Source organism: Lagopus leucura, unplaced genomic scaffold (assembly GCF_019238085.1).
Source record: "Lagopus leucura isolate 7727_CA_CO unplaced genomic scaffold, USGS_WTPT01 Super-Scaffold_100159, whole genome shotgun sequence".
Lineage (NCBI taxonomy): Eukaryota > Metazoa > Chordata > Aves > Galliformes > Phasianidae > Lagopus > Lagopus leucura.
This window is the reverse complement of record NW_024962335.1, coordinates 22,253,333-22,271,873: the sequence shown is the minus strand read 5'-3', so window position 1 is coordinate 22,271,873 and position 18,541 is coordinate 22,253,333. Positions and strand designations below refer to the sequence as shown.

At 48.4% G+C, this 18,541-nt stretch overlaps 1 protein-coding gene across 1 annotated transcript in view; it reads right to left on the bottom strand.

Annotated features, from left to right (window-relative positions):
* B4GALNT3 (beta-1,4-N-acetyl-galactosaminyltransferase 3) overlaps nucleotides 1–17,241 on the bottom strand; it is a 60,198-nt gene extending 42,957 nt beyond the window's left edge. Inside the window, exon 1 of the mRNA XM_042889969.1 lies at nucleotides 17,094–17,241. Coding sequence (XP_042745903.1) covers nucleotides 17,094–17,241 — 148 coding nt within the window. The remainder of the gene's footprint in view (nucleotides 1–17,093) is intronic.
* Nucleotides 17,242–18,541: the final 1,300 nt, after the last annotated feature.

Below are 18,541 nucleotides of genomic sequence, written 5' to 3'. Positions count from 1 at the left end.
GTGTGGGCTGTTCAGCTGCTGCCATGTCCTTGTGTCTGGCTGAGGTAAGAGCCTGCTAAACGTTTGGAAATGACATGAGGTTCTTGGAAGCAACCAATGACATTTGGCCACTCGTATAGGAAATACACTTGTACAAACATTCTTGCAGACAGTTCCCTCATCAGCTTCCCATCACAAAAGGGTGCCAGGGATTAGTTCATCCACCTCGGGGATGGAGTTGACCTGCTGTCTCTGACAATCCAAATCCAGCTGCCCCTGTCCTAGTCTCTTCCATTACTTACTAAGCCTGACTGCTTCTGTGATTGCTTTCTTGGATACTTATCTGTATACCTAATTCTAGTGTATGCTCTGGGTGTATGCCATTCAACACAGGCTTCCCTTTTGCAAGGGAACACAGTCCTTCCAGGAGGCAAGTCCGGGGCCTCCAACACATGAAAGATGTGGAGCTTTTGAGAGAGCCCAAAGGAGGGCCACAGTTACGATCAAAGGGCTGAAGCACCTCTCACATGAAGACAGGCTGAAGGAGATGGGCTGGGGGAGAAACCTCATTGCAGCCTTCCAGTATTTAAAGAGAGTTTATAAACATGAGGGAAATCAACTTTCTATGAGGGTAGATAGTGATATGACAAAGGGGAATGGTTTTAAACTAAAGGAGGGAAGATTTAGAATAGATGTCAAGGGGAAGTTTTTTGCTGAGAAAGTGGTGATGTGCTGGATCAGGTTGGCCAGAGAGGCTGTGGATAAGGCCAGGTGTTTAAGGCCAGGTTAGATGAGGCCCTGGGCAATCTGATCTGATGCTTGATCTAGTGGTTGGCTACTCTTCCTGCGGCAGGAGGGTTGGAACGTGATGATCCTTGAGGTCCCTTCCAACCCAAGCTATTCTATGATTTCTATGATTCTATGACACTGTTCAAACATAGCAGCCTTCTCCTCAGTGCCTTCCCCACTAACTGCCAGCAATTTCACTTGTTTGAGATCTGTATCACTTGTGTCTTTTTCTACCCACATCATGAAACTCCAACACCATCAGAAAAGCACCTGAATACAAATTCAGCACTGAAATACTCCTGCATCATGTACACATTACTATAGCTGCTTTCTTGGAATATGCTAGCAGCAGCCAAGTGTATGCTGAAGGAAGGAAAGGGCTCCACTTTGCTTTAACAGCCCCTTCCCCTTCACACAAGGCATGGAAGAATCAGCCACATCAAGTTACGTCTTGATCCAATTGAGCTCAACAGGATTTTTGCTACCATTCCCCAGGAGAAAACTATTTGGCTTATGCTGTTTTGCAGAAGGATATACACAGGTGCCTGGAAATGCACATATATCATTTTTGCTGGTTCTTCATCCAGATATAATCACACTTTCTGCTGTTTTAGCACTAATCAATTTAGGCTGTACCAAGTTTTTCTTGACTACCAGTTCCTTACTGGTTGTTTCCCAGGCAAAGTGCTTTGGATTGTTGCTGAGACCCTGCAGACCTTTGACCAGCAGCATTCTGGCTCAGGAAATGATTTGCTCAGGCCAGGTATATGGCTGCATGGCTGATTCCAAAACAAAGCAGTCCAGACCACCTGATAGACTCAACACCTGCTGAGTGGAATGAGTAGGCCGTTGAAAGCTATTATTTGTGTACGGCCAAAAGGAGGCATCCTACATTGCAGTATTGTCCACTTTTGCTATTTTTGACAGGAGTAGCTCTGCTCCTGTTGAGCTGGCCTGGAAGCCAGCTCCATCCAGGATGCGTTGGGTGGGAACAATGGCAGAATTGAATTAGGGACTGGATAAAAGCAGGTGACAGTAGTCTTGTAAAAACAGGGGCCATTATTTTCTCACACTTATGGGTCATTAGGAGACCTAGGCAGCTCTCCAGAGACACAGCAGCCCCTCATCCTGCACCTGTCTGGGTTTTCCCACCTCCACATCTCATGGCCACCTGTGCTTAGCCAGCATCACCCACTTAATTATCGGTTCCCTTGGCCATAACCTATCAGCTTCATCTGACTCCTGTCTGGGATGCCACATTGAGTGGCAGGGCGGGCCTGACATTATGTATTTGATTAATGAGCATCCTTGCTTCTTTTTATCCTGGATTCTTAAGCTAAATTTCTCAGGGTGAGGCAGAGTAGATTCATGTGCCGGAGCTGGGACACAGCAGAAACTTGCCCTGCAGCACCCACTATTGGAAACCAGAGCAGCCTTTCCCAGTGAGCAGAGGCAACACACAATGATTGACACCAGTTCCCCGTACATACCCTTTAGTCAAAGCCTTCCTGATGGAGAGCTATTGAGAGTGGCACTAAAGGGCTGTGCCAGGACAGGAAATCTGGCAAACATTATGGAGCATGCGGGCTTTCAAGGAGACCCTCTTCCCTCAGATGGCTAACCTGGCCCTCTTGTGTGTAGCAGTGAGATAGACAGACACAATCCAGTTATGATGTTTTTACAGAAAAATACGAGAATGTGCTACAAGGCTGAAATCTTCGGATCCCTACAGGCAGTTTGCATGCTGCCCTGCCCTGTTAAGCACTAAGAAGTGACTGACAGCTAGTAATGACGCTTGTTACCTTGGCTGTAGGAACACAAACAAGATTCTCAAAGTTCAAGAATGTTTCTCAGAATTTTAGACTTGTTAAAATACATATTTTTTTCACCTACAAGTGACAACCCTTAAGCTTAAGAACTCTGCATAATGGCTTCTTTGTGTTTCCTTTAGGAAGGTGCCCAGCACCTTCAGGTACTTGTGTACCTGCCAGCACTGGAAAACTACAGAAACACCCAAGGAGAGGAATGGGAAGATCTTATAATTCTGATTAAGCAAAGGGAGATTAAGAAAGCCTTTGTTAAGCAACTGAGGAACAGGATGCTGAAGCGAATACGGGTACACTTCCTGATAAACTACAATCTCTAAATATACATGTATCTCGGGCTACAGTCCTAAGTCTGAAGAGGTGTACACGTTACAGGCTCAGCTGCTTTCTTATCAGGAGCTGGGATGATAGTTCAGTGCAGAAAGCCCTGAGATGGGAAAAGCAAGAACTGCCACCAGCCCAGATGAAGAAAAGCTGAGTGAAAGCTGTACAAGCTGCACAGAGTGCGGGAGGCACACAGAAATTGGCAGTGGCTCTGTATGATGTTGTCTGCGTCCCACTATGCTCTCCTCTGGGAGAAAGATGCTACCTCTTGCAGCTCTGCTGCTCCAGCCCAGGAGCTCATTGCAACTGAAACAGGCATGTGCGCAGCTACGTCATCAGGATATGTTGCGCACAGCGAGGAAGGGAAGGACAAGAGGATGGCCTGTGCAGAGGAGGAGGCAGGCAGGTGTGAAAAGTAAAGATGGCTGCTCAGGATCAGGGTATAGAGGCAGTGCAATGCTGAGGATGCTGACATTCTCTGCTGTGCTGTATGGACCAACCCAGTGAGCAGTTGGCATGGGATGGGCTCAGAACTTGAAATGGAAACATAGTTGCAACCCTAGAAAGGAAAATTGTAAGAGCCGTGGCCACAGCATGTCTTATTTATGTGAGATCTGAACTACCGCCTTCACAACCACTGCTCCGAACCCCTAAGAAGGCAAGAAGGGGAAAAAGAATGTAACACAGAGCATGTTATGCAGGGGGGAGCTTGGCAGCAGAGAGAAAGGCTTTCAAGGTCATGCAAGCATGAAGGGGAACACTGCAAGAGCAGTACTAGGTGAGGTCAGCAACTTGCAGGCATGTGCATGCTGAGGTAGATGGGTATTCATGCAGAAAGTGAGCATATGGGGGTACATCTGCACACCCTGAGAGCACAGGGGAGCATGCAGCTGTGGATGGAAGGGATACGTGGAGCCCCTTGGCCAGAGGAGAGACATGTGGCAGGGTGAAGCAGAGCAGTGCATGGCTTGCAAGTGTGCATCCATACCCATGCAGATGGGGATGGTAGGAGGTGAGGCAGTGTATAGCAGCAATCCCATGTTGCAAGTATTGCTGTATGCTGGGGTTACCTGGGCACTGCCAACTTTGTCTGGGCAGGAAGACAGCAGCACCTATCAGAGAAATATTACTCACTGAAGTCTCTTAATTCTGGTGCTTTTGATGCATACATGTCCTACACAGAGAGGATCTCTGGGTGACAGGGAAATCAAGAGAAACCCAGTGCTGACAAGGGACCAACACCAGAGGGAAAGCTCATTGACAGTGACTGGAATCACTTGCTCATCTCATTGCCTCCAGGGGCAGAACACAGCCTGCATCATTCAGTTTTAACAAAGCATCAACATCTGTGATCTTATAAATCTTAAGATGAACTTTAATGTCAACCCTGGTGTAAAAACATCAGAGTAGAGTGTAAATTAATAGCCTCACACCTTGGCTCTATACAAACGAAACCACTGCAGCAGATGAATACATTATGCAGAACAGACACACAGAAAAGCTAGCGTGGAAGACTTGCCTCTGGCCTACAAAGCAATGCATGAAGTACTGCAGGAAGCTTAAGGGTAGTTTAGTAGCACACTACTGGGCTGCTAGAACCCCCAACTCACCTCACCTACCCATTGCACCATGGCCACCTCAAGCTCAAGAGGGAAGAGTTGCAACCAGGGGTTCATCCATGCAGGCCACCCTGGGTCAACCAAATGCATGTAAAATTATCCTAGCTCTAACCCAACTGTCTGGCATTCAATTTCTGGGCCAAAGAGAAGAGGACAAGTGAAGTACAGGGGCTGCAGTTCTTCTGCCAGGAAGTTCTACTTCTTAGCCCAGAGCGAACAGGGCTTGATTAGGTGTGCTCAGCAAACAAGAGAAGCACATGGAGATGCCTTTAGAATCTGAGTGTGCACATCTGCAGAGTGTAGTTACAGACATTTCTTTACAAAGCTACAGATCTAGACAGTACTAACACATGTATTTAAAAGAACAAAAATTACAGAGGAATGCAAAGCAAAGCATTTTTACTTTGGCCTTACAGGAAGCTGACAAGTCCCAAGCACCCATAACAAACACAGCAAATAAAATCCAAGAAGTATGAAAGGAGAATTGTAGCCTATGCACCTCCCACTGTACAAATGCACTCACAGCACAAACCTGTGCAATCCAGGACAAAACCACCACTACACACACTGCCTGCAAGAGCAAGAGCAGAAAGGTGTGAAAATGGGAAAGCAGTCCTGTACCAGAGCATTTGCCAAATTGGTGTGAGAAGGAGAAGATGGAGCCTCCTTTTCCCTCATCCTCCAAGCTAAGTCTCTAAGTAATACTTCACTCTGTTGGGTTTGGGGCAAATCCTTACCAGCAAAAACATCCACCTGAGCTGGACTTGACAGAGTGTGCAATTCATTTTGCAGCTGCCTCAGCCCATATGTTTCACCTTTCTTACCCATGCTAAAAATACCTCAGTGGCCTTCATGGACTCCTCATTCCACCTTTGGCAGGAAAAAAGGGAAGCCAGGGACCCACAGGACAGTTTTGCTTCCCTTGCTTTGCTGAAATGAGACACATACCATGGTGGTCACAGGAGGCAAGCACCTAGACCTGATGCAGGTGCACAGATGGACAGTGCCAGCACCACATCCCTCCAGCCTCCAGGGCTCTTCCCTTCCCTGCAACCAATGCAGCACAGACCTAGCAGACGGCTGGCACACCCACTGTAAAATCTCCAGACACAACTGGAGAGGCCAGTTGGCACATTGGCTGGTTGACACATGAGGTGCAGCCATTCCATCTGCTCATTTCTCTGTTGTTTGTAGGAAAAGGGGTAAAAGGAGAATTTCATTTGCCTTTCAACAGAAACATCACCAGACAGACTATGAACATGGCATCATAGATTTTTATTTCTTTCTGCCATTGGCCTAACTTTCTCCATGAGCAGTGCCTGCCTGCCATTGAGGTGCTCTGGAAACAGAGCTCCTTGCAGACAGGACTTTCACAGGGCATGTCAATCAGACCCCACATGTCCAGCATGAGTCTACTTCAAGCACTTGCATCCTGGCACCCAACACGTTGCTGGGAAAAAAAAAAAAAATCTCAATACAAACCTCGATTACATTTATTTTGGGTTTTATTTTGGCTGACTGGGATGTTCACCTTGCTCCACTATGCGCTTAGGGATCAAGTTCCCATCTCCGCTGCATCTTTCCACCCATTTCTTGCTCCAGGGCTGTGCAATTCAAGCAAGGGCAATGAACGGGAAATGTCAAAGGTGAGAACCTTTGAAGTGAGGTATGCCTGAGGCATCCACGCCAGCAGGATACCAGCAGGTCTGGCTGGGTCCAGCATAGTGGTCAGTATGAAACAATGTAGTCATTACAATATCTGAATGGAGATTGTAGCAAGGTGTGGATTGGCCTCTTCTCCCAAGTAACAGTGGTAGGATGAGAGGTAATGGCTTTAAGTTGTTCCAGGGGTGGTTCGAGCTGGATATTAGGAAAAATTTCTTCTCAGAAAGAGTAGTGAAGCAGTGGAACAGGCTGCCCAGGTGGAGTCACCATCCCTGGAGGTTTTCAAGAAAAGGGCAGATGTCACACTGGGTGATGTGACTTAGTGGTATGGTGGCGATGGATTGATGGTTGGACTAGATGGTCTCAGCGGTCTTCCAATTTTATTGATTCTGTGATCCCGTGAATGTGCTTTCCCCTTGAACTGGAGTCAGTGGGAGCCCAATTAATGCTCTCTCTTCACAGAGATCAAGTGTTTCAAAAGGCTAAGTAACTGTTGTCATTAGTATCACAGGGGTACAGGCCACTGAAGGGCCTTGTCCTGGAGCTTCAGCTAGTCAGCAGCACCCCATTCCCCCAAACTGGATCTGTAACCACCACACCACACCCCTCTCAGCCATAAAAAGACAAGTGCTCATTTACGGTGGGCGCTACTGAGGGCAGCAAATTCCTCAGCAGCTTGTTCTGGCAGGGTGGGAGCACTGAAATAGTTTTATGACAGCAGCCAAACCCCACATCTGCCCAGAAAACCTCTCCCCGAGCAGAGAGTTATCCAGGAGCAGAAGCTGGCCTCCCAGCCTGTTTACATATTCAAAGAGAGGCAGAGAAGGAAGCAGAGCTCTGGGAATAAGGATTTCCTCCCAGCCGCTCCAGCCCTCCCCCCCCCTCAGTGGCACCCTGAGGCACCAGATGTGGCAGCAGGCCAGCAGCAGGCCTGCCGCTCTGTGTGGAGCGATTCAGGGCTGCACTCATCTCCCCCTTGCCAGGCCTGGCTGGGTCAGACGCGGCATTTGGCAAGAGCAAAGCTCCCTGCTAATTTTAGCCTCCAGCTCTCCACCCAGGCAGCTGGAGAGCTGCGGAAAGCTGGGCAGCACTGAGGTGAGGGCTGGAGATTCTGTCTTCAAATGGCCCGCATGCTTCCAGCTAAATATAAACCCATGGTGGGTGGGGGACGGAGCAAGGCCACGTCACAGCTCCCCAGAGACCTGTTGCTGGAGCTTGTCTGCTGCCCGGAGGGCTAAAAATCCCAAGACCATGACAGGATCCCATGTGTTACACATATTTACAGAGTTATGAGCATTTGTGAGGATGAAGCAGGTAACCACGCGCTGCAAGTGATGCAGAGCAGTGCAGCACAGAGCACCACGCTAGGTACAGGGAAACCAGATGTCTTGGCAGGCACTACTGCAGTAAAAAGCCACCATGGTACCAATTTTCAAGGCATCAAAAACCCCTGTGACAGCAAGCATGCTCTTAGCCACCTAGGTAGAGTTGCTTACAACCAGTTGCTAGCAGCTTCTGTAATTATCACTCCTGCGTTTTCCTTTTTAAAACTCAGAGTCAGCAGTTTACCCTGTACCCTCCAACCTCTTCCTTCATCTCCTCTCCCTTTGATCTCTGCACCCAACACCACCGGTCCCAGCCTCTGCTCCACTGAAATCTAAAGCATTTACTTCTAATTCAGACTTCAGCTCTTTGTCACCCACTGCTTTTGGGTGGCCACCAGCATTTTCTGACCACTCTGCTTCAACACTCACCTCACCATGCTCCATTTCTGGCTTTCTCTTTCTCAAATAATTCCCTTGGCCTACATTCCCAAACACTGCTGCTTCTTTCCTGCTTTACTCATCTTTCAGATTTCTTTCTTCCTCTACTTTTGCAAGAGCTGCAAGACACTGAAACATTTCTTTCCCCTCCTCAGCGTCTCTATGCGTGATACCTAATTAAAACAGAGCTACACAAAAAAGGAAGTGAACAGCAGCACAGGTGAGCAGCATCATGCCAGCTACAGAGAAACATATTTGGAAAGCCATGAGCAGCAAAACTATACGAAATTCAGGTTGAGTGATGGCCGCCACAGCTCCACCATTGCAGCAGGTGACTGACAGACAAGTAAACACACATGAAGGGCTGCAGCTATTAACTGCATGGGGAAGAGAACACCCACTACCAAGGTTACAGCTTGTCAAACCCTGGTGTCACAAAGCACAGCTCATTCCCTGAAGAGGCAGGAGACCAAAACAACAGAGACAGAAATAGAATATGTCTATCAGAGGATAAAAAAGTTCCCAGCATAGCTTAGTACAGAGCAATGCAGATGTCCTTCACCTTGTACACTGAAAAAGCTTTTCCTTCCCCAAGGAAGTGGATGTGAAAGAGCAGGACCGAGAACTGCCCTGAGAGTCAACAGACAAGGAGCCATGGCAGCACAGAAAGAGGCAACAGAGCAAATTTCCCCAGCCCATGTGCTTGTGTAGGCCATGAAAAATTAAACACCTTTATAAAGAGAATTTTGTTTGTGAAGGGAAAGGAGAATCGTGGCCAATATCAAAGAATTTCTGATGCTTGAGGTGCTTGCAGAGCACCTGGAAAACAGGTGAACAGGGCAAAACCTCTTACCACAAGCTGCCATTAGGGCTGTGTTTGGCCCTTTCTCTTGTTTTGCCTTTTGTGTTTGGCCTAGCTCTTTCCTAGGACCTGGATGAACTCAAATCCATAGGGATATTTACTGTAGGGGGACAATCCTAGAGAGGCATCACCCAAGGCTCTGTAAAAGTCCAATCTGCCAGGCTGAAGCAAGAGAATCTAAATAACCTACATGGTAAAAAGAAAAAAAATAAAAATTGAGAGGAAAAATTATAAATGCTTGAAATAGTGTCCTATTCATAGAATATCCCTAGAATATAAGGGTCACTGAGTCCAACTCCTGGCTCCAATCAGGCCTGCTGAGCTAAAACATCCTATAGACACAGGGCTGGACTTTCAACTAAAAAACTAAACGAAAGCTAAATGAATAATACTCAGTATTTTGAGAATAAACACTAATTCTGCAATCCACAGTCAACACACTGGTTGCTGTTGCAGTACAAACCCACTCTGCAGACTGACTGAAAGCCTAAGGGAGATACAGTGATTGCAGGCACTTGCTAACACAGGAAACAGAGATACAGCAGCACATTATACGATGGTCTGTCTTGACTGAAAACAAATTAAAACCTCTCAGCTGGCCTGCTCACAGCAAACCACAGGCTGCAGCAGCTAGCACTGATGCTGGCAGTGAGTTGCTGCAGCAGGTCAGGGAGCCTATTAGTACATGGCAGTCTGGGCAGGATATTCTCAGCCCTCAGTAAGTTTTGTTCTATGGCCTAGATGGGGTTAATAGCAACCAGACATGACTACCACAATTTTACAGATAGCAACATTAAATAATGTAAATAAAACTAATTTAGGAAGTGAAGCATTTACGAGAAGGGCTGGAGACAGCTTAACTAGGTTCAAACAAACAGCAGCGCTGAGGAAGCTGCCGGAGCTGCCAGCACCACGTACACGGGCCAAGTCAAACAGCCCACACTAATGACATGGAAATAAGTGGCCCCTTGAAGCAAGGCAGAAGCATATTTATTTAAAATGGCAGGAAAAAATACACATACTGTGGATGTAGATTATTCTCCCATCAAGAGAGCTTTACCAGGCAACTCTGCAGCCTAACAGGAGATGATACAGATCAAGAGTTTTTTACTGGTAAAAGAGATGTAACAGTACCTGACAAGGAACTGCTGTTCAACATGCATGAATTTACAAAATTCCAGTGAAAAACAGCCTTCCATCGAAACCTTCTAATTCCTGATACCTACAATCCAGTGGGCCAGTGGAAAAGAAAGTTAAAAATACACAAGATGCCTGTTACGGAAAACCTTGTAGTTAAGCCTCTGGTCTGTATTTAGTGTTTTTACATTACTGAGTCGTGCTGGCTGTCAACTGCTCATATTTTGCTCGATTGGAAACAAAACCCAGGAATATTTAGTCTGTCTGAAATCAAGGTCACTGGGGACTTGTAGATGAGATGGAAACCAGGCAGCACAAAACCAACCCATGTATGATGCAAAGGTCTGGGACACAATTCGCATCTGCTATGGAAAACAGTGACACAGAGAAGCAAGAATAGCACAAGATGTAATATTTTTGCCATTATAAATGTACAATATAGAGTAATGGATGACAGCTTCTCCAGATTCTAAAAAGAAAGGAGAAGAAGCCACATCCAGTCCTTTTTCTTCAAAATAAATGTCTCAAATGGGACAGTCATATCACACCAAAATAACCAAGTCTGAGGAAATAAAACCAGAATTAGTGAACTTATGAGAGTAGCACTGATGCTTCAGGGAGACTCACAGGTTCACCTGGCAATCTTTGTATCATCTGAAGTGATCCACACCTCAGCAACTAACTGAATCTGGTTGCTCACTGTGGCTAATATAAATAATTTCTCATGCCAACATGAATCCCTGTGATGTCTTTGGAGAGGGCTGATTGACAGCAATGTTCCCCTACATAACCTTAAACACTTCCAAGTGCAGAGGGCTCTCCCCAGCCCAGAAATACCAAAGCCTTGTGCTAAAATGGCATGGGGGAGTTTCTTGGGTAGAGATGCAGAAGAGCTCTGGTCAAAACCTGGCCAAAGTCAGTAGAGGTAGACCTGGTTTCTTTTATTCTTCTGCTTTGGATGCTATGCATTGGGTTGTTGGGGGTTTTTTGGTGTTTGTTTTTTTTTTTTTCCCCCCTTCTTCTTTTAAGCTTCCAGAAATCATTCAGAAATGAGTTTGGAAGACTGAACAAGAGATGAGCTCAGACTGCAAAGACCCAAAGCTGGAGGTGTATTTTGGCTTGGCTGATTAAACACGCAGACTACAAATGTCTCAGATCATAAAAAGTAGAAGTATCTAAGGACCAAGTTCACACCTGTTCCCACCCAAGGCATTATGTGTGTCTTTCTTAGATCTCCCACCACATTAAATATAATAGCTTATTTCCTTTTCTGGAAAGCCCTTCTCAACTACTACTGCAGGCTTAGGGAAAAAAAAAAAAAGCTGTTACATTGGGAAGTGTCTGAAAAAAGGAATATCAGTGCACAGCAAGAAAAAACAGAACAGGGAAACATCAAAACATCAAGTACACAAATTCCATCTATTCTTAAGGCAATCACTCTAAACACAGGAGAAAAAGTCTATCATCCCACAATTCCTATTGCCATGACCTACAGTAGAGCATACAGGAAGACATCCTGCTTTTCACAGCATTGCAGACAATGGTAATTCCATACCAGGAGATGAAAGATATCACCTCTCCCGGTGCCACTCTGCCTCCACATCTGCCTGAACCTGCAGGTGAGAGGCACAAGACAAAGCCTTTGTGCTGACAGCTCAATGCCAGCCATCCGCAGAGATGCACCTCCAGAAGACAATAGCGTTCCTCTGCCAAGCGCACTGTGGAGCAGGCACAGAGGAAGGCACAGCTCCCCAGTATATGAGTAATCCTCGCAGCCTGATTCAACAGGACAGGAAGGTGTGGTGTGAGAGTACGCATTGTGCTGGCACACCTTTACACAAACCTGTCACAGGTAACGTATGTAGTCAGAGGGGTGGTGCAAGAGGTTCTTTCTAATAATAATACAGTCTTTGCCTGGCCCCAGAAAGTCCCCAAATCGCTTGCAGATGGTGGGCCAGGTTCCAAGAGAGCAAACACTCACAGCTCTCATGCAGCATGCAGGGAGCCAGGCGTTGGGCGCCGCTCCAGAAAGAGGTTACATACAAGTCAGATCCCGACCTGACTTCGCGTCAAGAAGTGGAAAAAGCCAGATTCACAAGCTGCTTGCTGTATGTGCATGGGAAGGAATCGATTGCCTCCAAGTCAAAAACCCATCCTGCCCACAGTGCTTGCCTTCTCCCAAATCATGGTGTGCCTCGAGAAACGGTGTTGGCACAGGTCACTGCTAACCAGTGTCTCGTTTCTGTCTTCAGAGGTGCCAGACGAACGGCCCCAGCCCTCAGCCTGTCTCGGTAAGGGTGGTGCTCCATCCCTTGGATCATTTTTGTGGCCCTCTTCTGGATGTGCTCCAATAGACCCACATCTCTCCTTTACTGAGGACTCCACATCTGGATGCAGTACTCCAGTGAGGTCTCACCAGCACAGAACATAGGAGCAGGTATCTAGCTTGACTTTCCCACTAAAGGGAAACAGTAAAGGTTTGGCCACCCGTGGAGCACCACATGCTTGAACCTCTCATTGTGGGCACTCAGCAGCCTTCGGTGCAATTAGCTATGCAAAAGAGTGATACTGAGCATGCACGGGCAAGTAAGTGTGAGTGTGAGCAATTTCAAAAGCCAGACAGTGTGCACGTGAACAAAGCTGAACATCTGAGCATGCACAGCCTTATGCATAGGTGCAATGAGGTTATAGAAGTGGATGAATTACATTGAGCAACTTCAGTATTTCACAGCTGCCTCCTAGCACACAGACATGTACCTGCCAGGACTCAGGATAGGTTTTATGCAGTTCACGCTGCTCTGTAATAACCTGGAGCCAATTTTCTAGGGGTGGAAACATTAAAGGCACACATACTGGGGATGGGAAGTTTTGTCATATGTGAATTTACAAGCACATCTCCCTTGATTCTCCTGAGTCCCTCCTATTTCCTGCTTCAGACACTGGAACTGCATGCTGCTGAATTAGAGCAACAGCCCAGGACCCAAGAAATGAGACTGTCACAAACCCAAATGGGAAGACAATGTAGTCCCAGCATTGCTTACACACAACGCAGAAATACGGAGGAGCAGGGGTGGGTTGGAGCAGCCAGGAGGAGCAGGTTAAAGCAGGGCCCCTTACTCTCTTACTTCTACAAGCAGCACCTCCCAGCAATTTCATCTAATCCTGCACACCCTGCTCTAACCTGGCTCAGCATCACTCACCTGCGATACAGGAAATCAGTGCAAGTGACTTATGGCCTCACAAAACAGCACAGCCTTCACAGAAGCAAAAACAAGACAGCAGAGCAACAGCTGGGACTGACCTTGTCTTTAAGCTTGTTCACTGATTCACTTTTATGATGTTGATACAAAGTTTTAAAGCAAAGAGGGATTCTGCACAGAGGGATTCACTTATCCACACTGAGCATGGTTTTCTCTCAGGAAGACCTCTCCCTGCCCTCGCTCACTGTCCTGACTGTGCTGCCAAGCCAACAGCACTGCAGAACACAGGTCTCGGACTCCAGCCCCGCTGCTCTGTGCTTCACTGTTGCTTCCTCCCTTCCCTACTCTTCACTCACTCATCCAGTCCTTGGTGGATGCCATGTCTATGGGGAATTCAAAGCCAGGATGGAGGGGCTCTGAGCAACCTGATCGAGCTGTGTTCATAGCAGGAGAGTTGGACCAGATGACCTTTAAGGGTCCTTTCTATCCCTAATGATTCTGTGATTCTAAAAAGAAGATCCTTGCCTTCAGCACTCACTGGTGGGGCGAAGCTTGCTGTGTGGCAACCAGCAGAGATGGGAAAAGCACTTCTGCTCAGAGCCTGCCGCAAGGCAGCCAGCGCAAGCTGCCAGTGCCCAGGTTCCTTGGCAGGGAGGCAGCGTCCTGCCTGCTACAACTTGTGTCAGATGACAAGAAGCCACATCCAATGGGAAGAGAGTTGTGCCCCATCTTCTGCTCGCATCAGCGTGCTTGGTTTTCCTCCCTCAGCTGAAAACATGTTTATTTAAGATTCCTATAAATACCTACTGAGCAGCAGGACAGCCAAATATGCTCAATTAACAAAAAAAAAAAGAAAGAAAAATAAAAGAAACAAGCACGCCTCCCAGTAACAACAGGAGCACTCTCCTGCCCAGGAGACAACAGCCCTGCCTGTAAAGCTTTCCTCCATATTCTCATATTTAGGGATATCTTGATGCAGCCACACTTGAAGGTATTACTTTCTTTTTAACCAGACTGGCTGCTCATTTCAGTATTACCTTCAGAGGAAGGTGCCATTCCTGAGGGCCCACATGTTCACCCAGTCCTTCCCATCTGTCCCCAGGAATCCCACAGCCAGAGATTCTCCCTGCACAGTGATGCAATGACCATGACCACTAAGTACCAATTATTACAGTAGATTCTCTGAGGTCCTTTATGCTCTCCCAGCCAGTGTTATTTATTTTCCTCTGTACTGGCCACTAGAGAGGCCATACCTTGAGTGCTGTGTTCAGTTTTAGGTCCTTCATTACAAGAAAGACACTCAGGCCCTGGAATGTGTCCAAAGAAGGGCAATGAAGCTGTGATGGATCTGGAGCATATGTCTTACGGGCAGCAGCAGAAGGAGCTGGGATTATTCAGTCTGGAGAAGAGGAGGCTCAGGGGAGACCTTATTGCTCTCTCCAATGACCTGAAAAGGAGCTTGTGGTGAGTTGGGGTCAGCCTCTTCTCCTGAACAGCAACAGGGCAAGAGGTAATGGCCTCAAATTGTGCCAGGGGATGTTCAGGTTGGATGTTAGGAAACATTTCCTTTCAGGAGTGGTGCTGTATTGGGCATAGGCTGCCCAGGGAGATGGTTGAGTCACTGTTCCTGGAGGTATTCAAGAACCATGTTGGATGTGGCACTGAGGGACATGGTTAATGGGCATGGTGGGGATGAGTTGGGGTTGGACTAAGTGATCTTAGTGGTCTTTTCCAACCTTAGTGATTTGATTCTTTGATTCCATGATTAATATGCTTAACTCGTTGCATAGCAGAGTTCCACATACAAAAAAGGAGGAGAGTCAAGGTCACAGCTCTGAAGCACCATTTAACTCCACTGTCTGCAGCCATTGCAGATTTACTTCTCCCACTCCACACTGACCTCTTGAGGGAGAGCAGCATGAAGTTGGGGAGAACAGCCATGCCCAAGGACCTCTCTGCACACACATACCCATTCCTTCATAGGCAGTTCTACAACGCTTTTCTGGGGGCATGAAGATCAATTACAGACATAGACAAAAACAGATCTCCCCTAGCTCCCTTCCATGATCTACAGATCTTGGAACAAATCTACAGCTTTCTGCTTCAAGGAAGGAGCCTTATAGCCTTTTACCTAGAAAAATTATTGAGTAAAAATACAAAGGCTGTTATCAGCAATAACTAGGGAGGCTGTTGCATCAGGTCATTAGAGATGGCAGCTCTTGGTTGGTTCCCAGCTGTGACTTACAGAGGGCTCCCACCTGGGACGCATGAAGGAAAAAAAAGCATTAATTGCTCTGAGAATCACCCCCTCCTCTGCCAGCTCTCCAGGACCTCTGGAAAGAGCCACCACACAGGGTCACAAACACAGCCAACCCAGTCCCAAGAGAAGAAAACACTATTTTGTTCTAACAAGCAGAAGAAAACAAATACCAGTTGTTTTTCATTCCAGCTCCAGATTTCTTTTCAAACAAAGCAGGCTTCTGGAGGTACAGGGTGAGAAGAAGGGTGGGGAAGGTCATGGATCAACCCCACTCTGCTGGCAGCTTCCGAGATGCTCCCCAGGAGGCCAGGGAATGCAACCTCAATACCCAGCACTCTGGTGCGGCAGGGATCCTGATGAGGCTGCACCCTTCCCTCCTTGTGGCACCAGCAACCATGGTGGGTTGGGAGAGAATGCAACTTTTTATTAAACTTGAATATAATACAGTTGTTTTCCTCATCTTCTGTTTTAGTTGGTAGGGACCACAGTTGTGTCACTGTTTCCAGTTTCAGTCTTGAAACAGGATGAATTTTCTAAGATGTAAGAGTAGTTCCTGCCTAAAGGCAGAGGGGAAGAACCCAGAGCATAACAGCGCTTCCTTGCTTGCATTCCTGCTATTCTCACCTCTGTCCCAGCCCTTTCTCTTACTCCCTCTCCCTTTGCATTGCTACCAGTACAAGCACCTTCACTGTGTGCCTGCACACACCCAGCCCTTTCCCCTTATCACCTCGCTCTCTCCCTTGCTGCACCACAGGAGCCCTCTTCAAGTTTAGTGTTTTGGAGTGTGTTGGCAGGCTAGTATGCAGCAGGAATCATAGAACCATAGAATAACATTGGAAAAGATCTCAAAGATCATCAGGTTCAACCATAGACCCACCCCACCGTGCCCACTGCCCACGTCCCTCAGTGCCACATCCACACAGTCACTGAACACCTCCAGGGATGATGATCCCACCACCTCCCTGGGCAGCCTGTGCCACAGCAGCACCACTCTTTTGAAGAAGGACTCTTTCCTAATGTCCAACCTGGATCTTGGCTACATTGCGTAGACGATGCCACTTGGCACAGGCTCATCTTCCCCATCCCAACTAACTTCACCATGCATAAAAACAGCATCACAGATATATCAGACCCATCGGCTGGAATAAAAGCACGGTTTTAACCTTAAGATCACAGATAACAGAGAACAAATGGACCAGCTGATGGTCTGGTCCTGTAGGGGCTTTGTGGGAGCAGATACCCCTGGAGCACCCTGCACAGCTACAGCTGATAACCTGGTTGCTGACTCCAAGGGAAAAGGAAAAAAAGAAAGAAAAAAAAGGAATCTGCCCGCACCCAATCTCCTCCCTGCTGTTCTCCTCCAAGTTCGCACCAAGCACACCGTTACCAGGCCAGCAGCGCGCATCTCCCGGGCGCGCGTTGCCTCCTCCTGTACGTACGGACATACCGCCGCCGTCCCGTTAAGGCGATACTCAAAGCGCCGGCTTCGAGCCCGCTCATCGGACTCCGCAAACCCGGCCGGGTCCCGCGTCGTCACAGCCCTCCGAACAGAGCCGACGGCAAGAAGGCGAAATCCCGACACTGGCCCCTCTCTCGCGACACAAACCTCAGCTCCGGCCCCGGCACCGGGCAGAGAGACGAGGCACAGAACGGGACGGGCGATACTTACTGCGCACAGGGCCGGCTCCGCCGCCGGGTCCCGCCGCCGCCAGCAGCTCCAGGTAGGCGGCCCAGAGCCCGAGCGCCAGCGCGCCCAGGGCCAGCAGCAGCCGTAAGAGCCGCCGCCGCCGCAGGCGCGCCAGCAGCCGGCCCCGCATGGCGCCGCTCAGGGCGCCGGGCCCCCTCCGCCCCGGGCCATGCTCCCGCCGCCGGGCCGCTCCGCACAGCACCGGCTGGGCTCGGCCCCCCTCCGCGGGGCGGGCCCAGGTGCGGGGCGGCGCCGCGGCCCCGCGGGGGCAGCTCCCGGGCGGGCTCTGCCGCCTCTCCCCGCACCTGCCTCCTCCCCGCGGCGCCGCAGCGCGGCCCGGCCTCAGGTCGCCCCCTCCGCCCGGGAGGGTCGGTACCCTCCGGCACGGAGCTGGGGGATGATAGCTGACATCTCTGGGAGGTGCTAACCTGCCTCTTCGCTCTGCGCTGCTGAGACAGCGCTGGAGCACTGCATCTAGATGTGGACTCCTCGGTACGGGACAGACAGGGACCTGTTGGAGCGCATCCAGAGGAGGGCCGCAAAAATGATCCCAGAAGTGGAACACCTCTCCCATGAGGACAGGATGAGAGCTGGGTTTGTTCAGCATGGAGAAGGCTCCAAGTACCTGAAAGTACCTAAAAGGGGGGCTGTAAGAAAGAAGGGACTGACTTTTTAGCAGTGTCTATTGTGACTGGACGAGAGGAAATGATTTCAAACTGAAAGAGGGAAGATTTAGATTGGATGTAAGGAAGAAGCTTTTTACAGTCTGGGTAGTGAGGCACTGGAACAGGCTGCCCAGAGAAGTGGTGGATGCCCCATCTCTGGTGACACCCAAGATCAGGCTGGACGGGGCTCTGAGCAACCTGATCTACCTGTGGGTGTCCCTGTTCACTGCAGGGAGGTTGGACCAGATGGCCTTCCAACTCAAACAATTCTGTGCTCAGAAAAAGGAAACTTATTCTCTATCTGTCCATCCCCAGACAGGGCAGGTGAAACCAGGCACTGCCTGGCCACTGGGACATGGCTTGAAGCAAGACTACAGAAACTAGAGAGGGACACTTCTCCTGTCCAACAACTGCACTGTTGGAACTTGTTTGCATATTAAAATAAATAAGCATGCAATTCTCTGGTTGTATGGAGGGAAATGGAAAGGAAACTCTACACTAACAAAGGGACTGCCTACCCAGAGCACCCTCTTCACGCTGGGCATTCTCAGTGAGCATCCACTAGTTCTATCAACAAGGTATTTTGTGCTTTGCTTGGGGTTTTGTTTATTGTCCATTTTGGCTGTGTTTCCCCACAGTAATACAACACTTAAGGACATGCATCTCCTGTTCCTCTCCGGCTGCGCATCCCTCCCTTGTTCTATTACACTTGTGCCTTTGGTTATCTAACAACTGTTTCTCTGTTCTGTAAGTTACTTTTAGCTC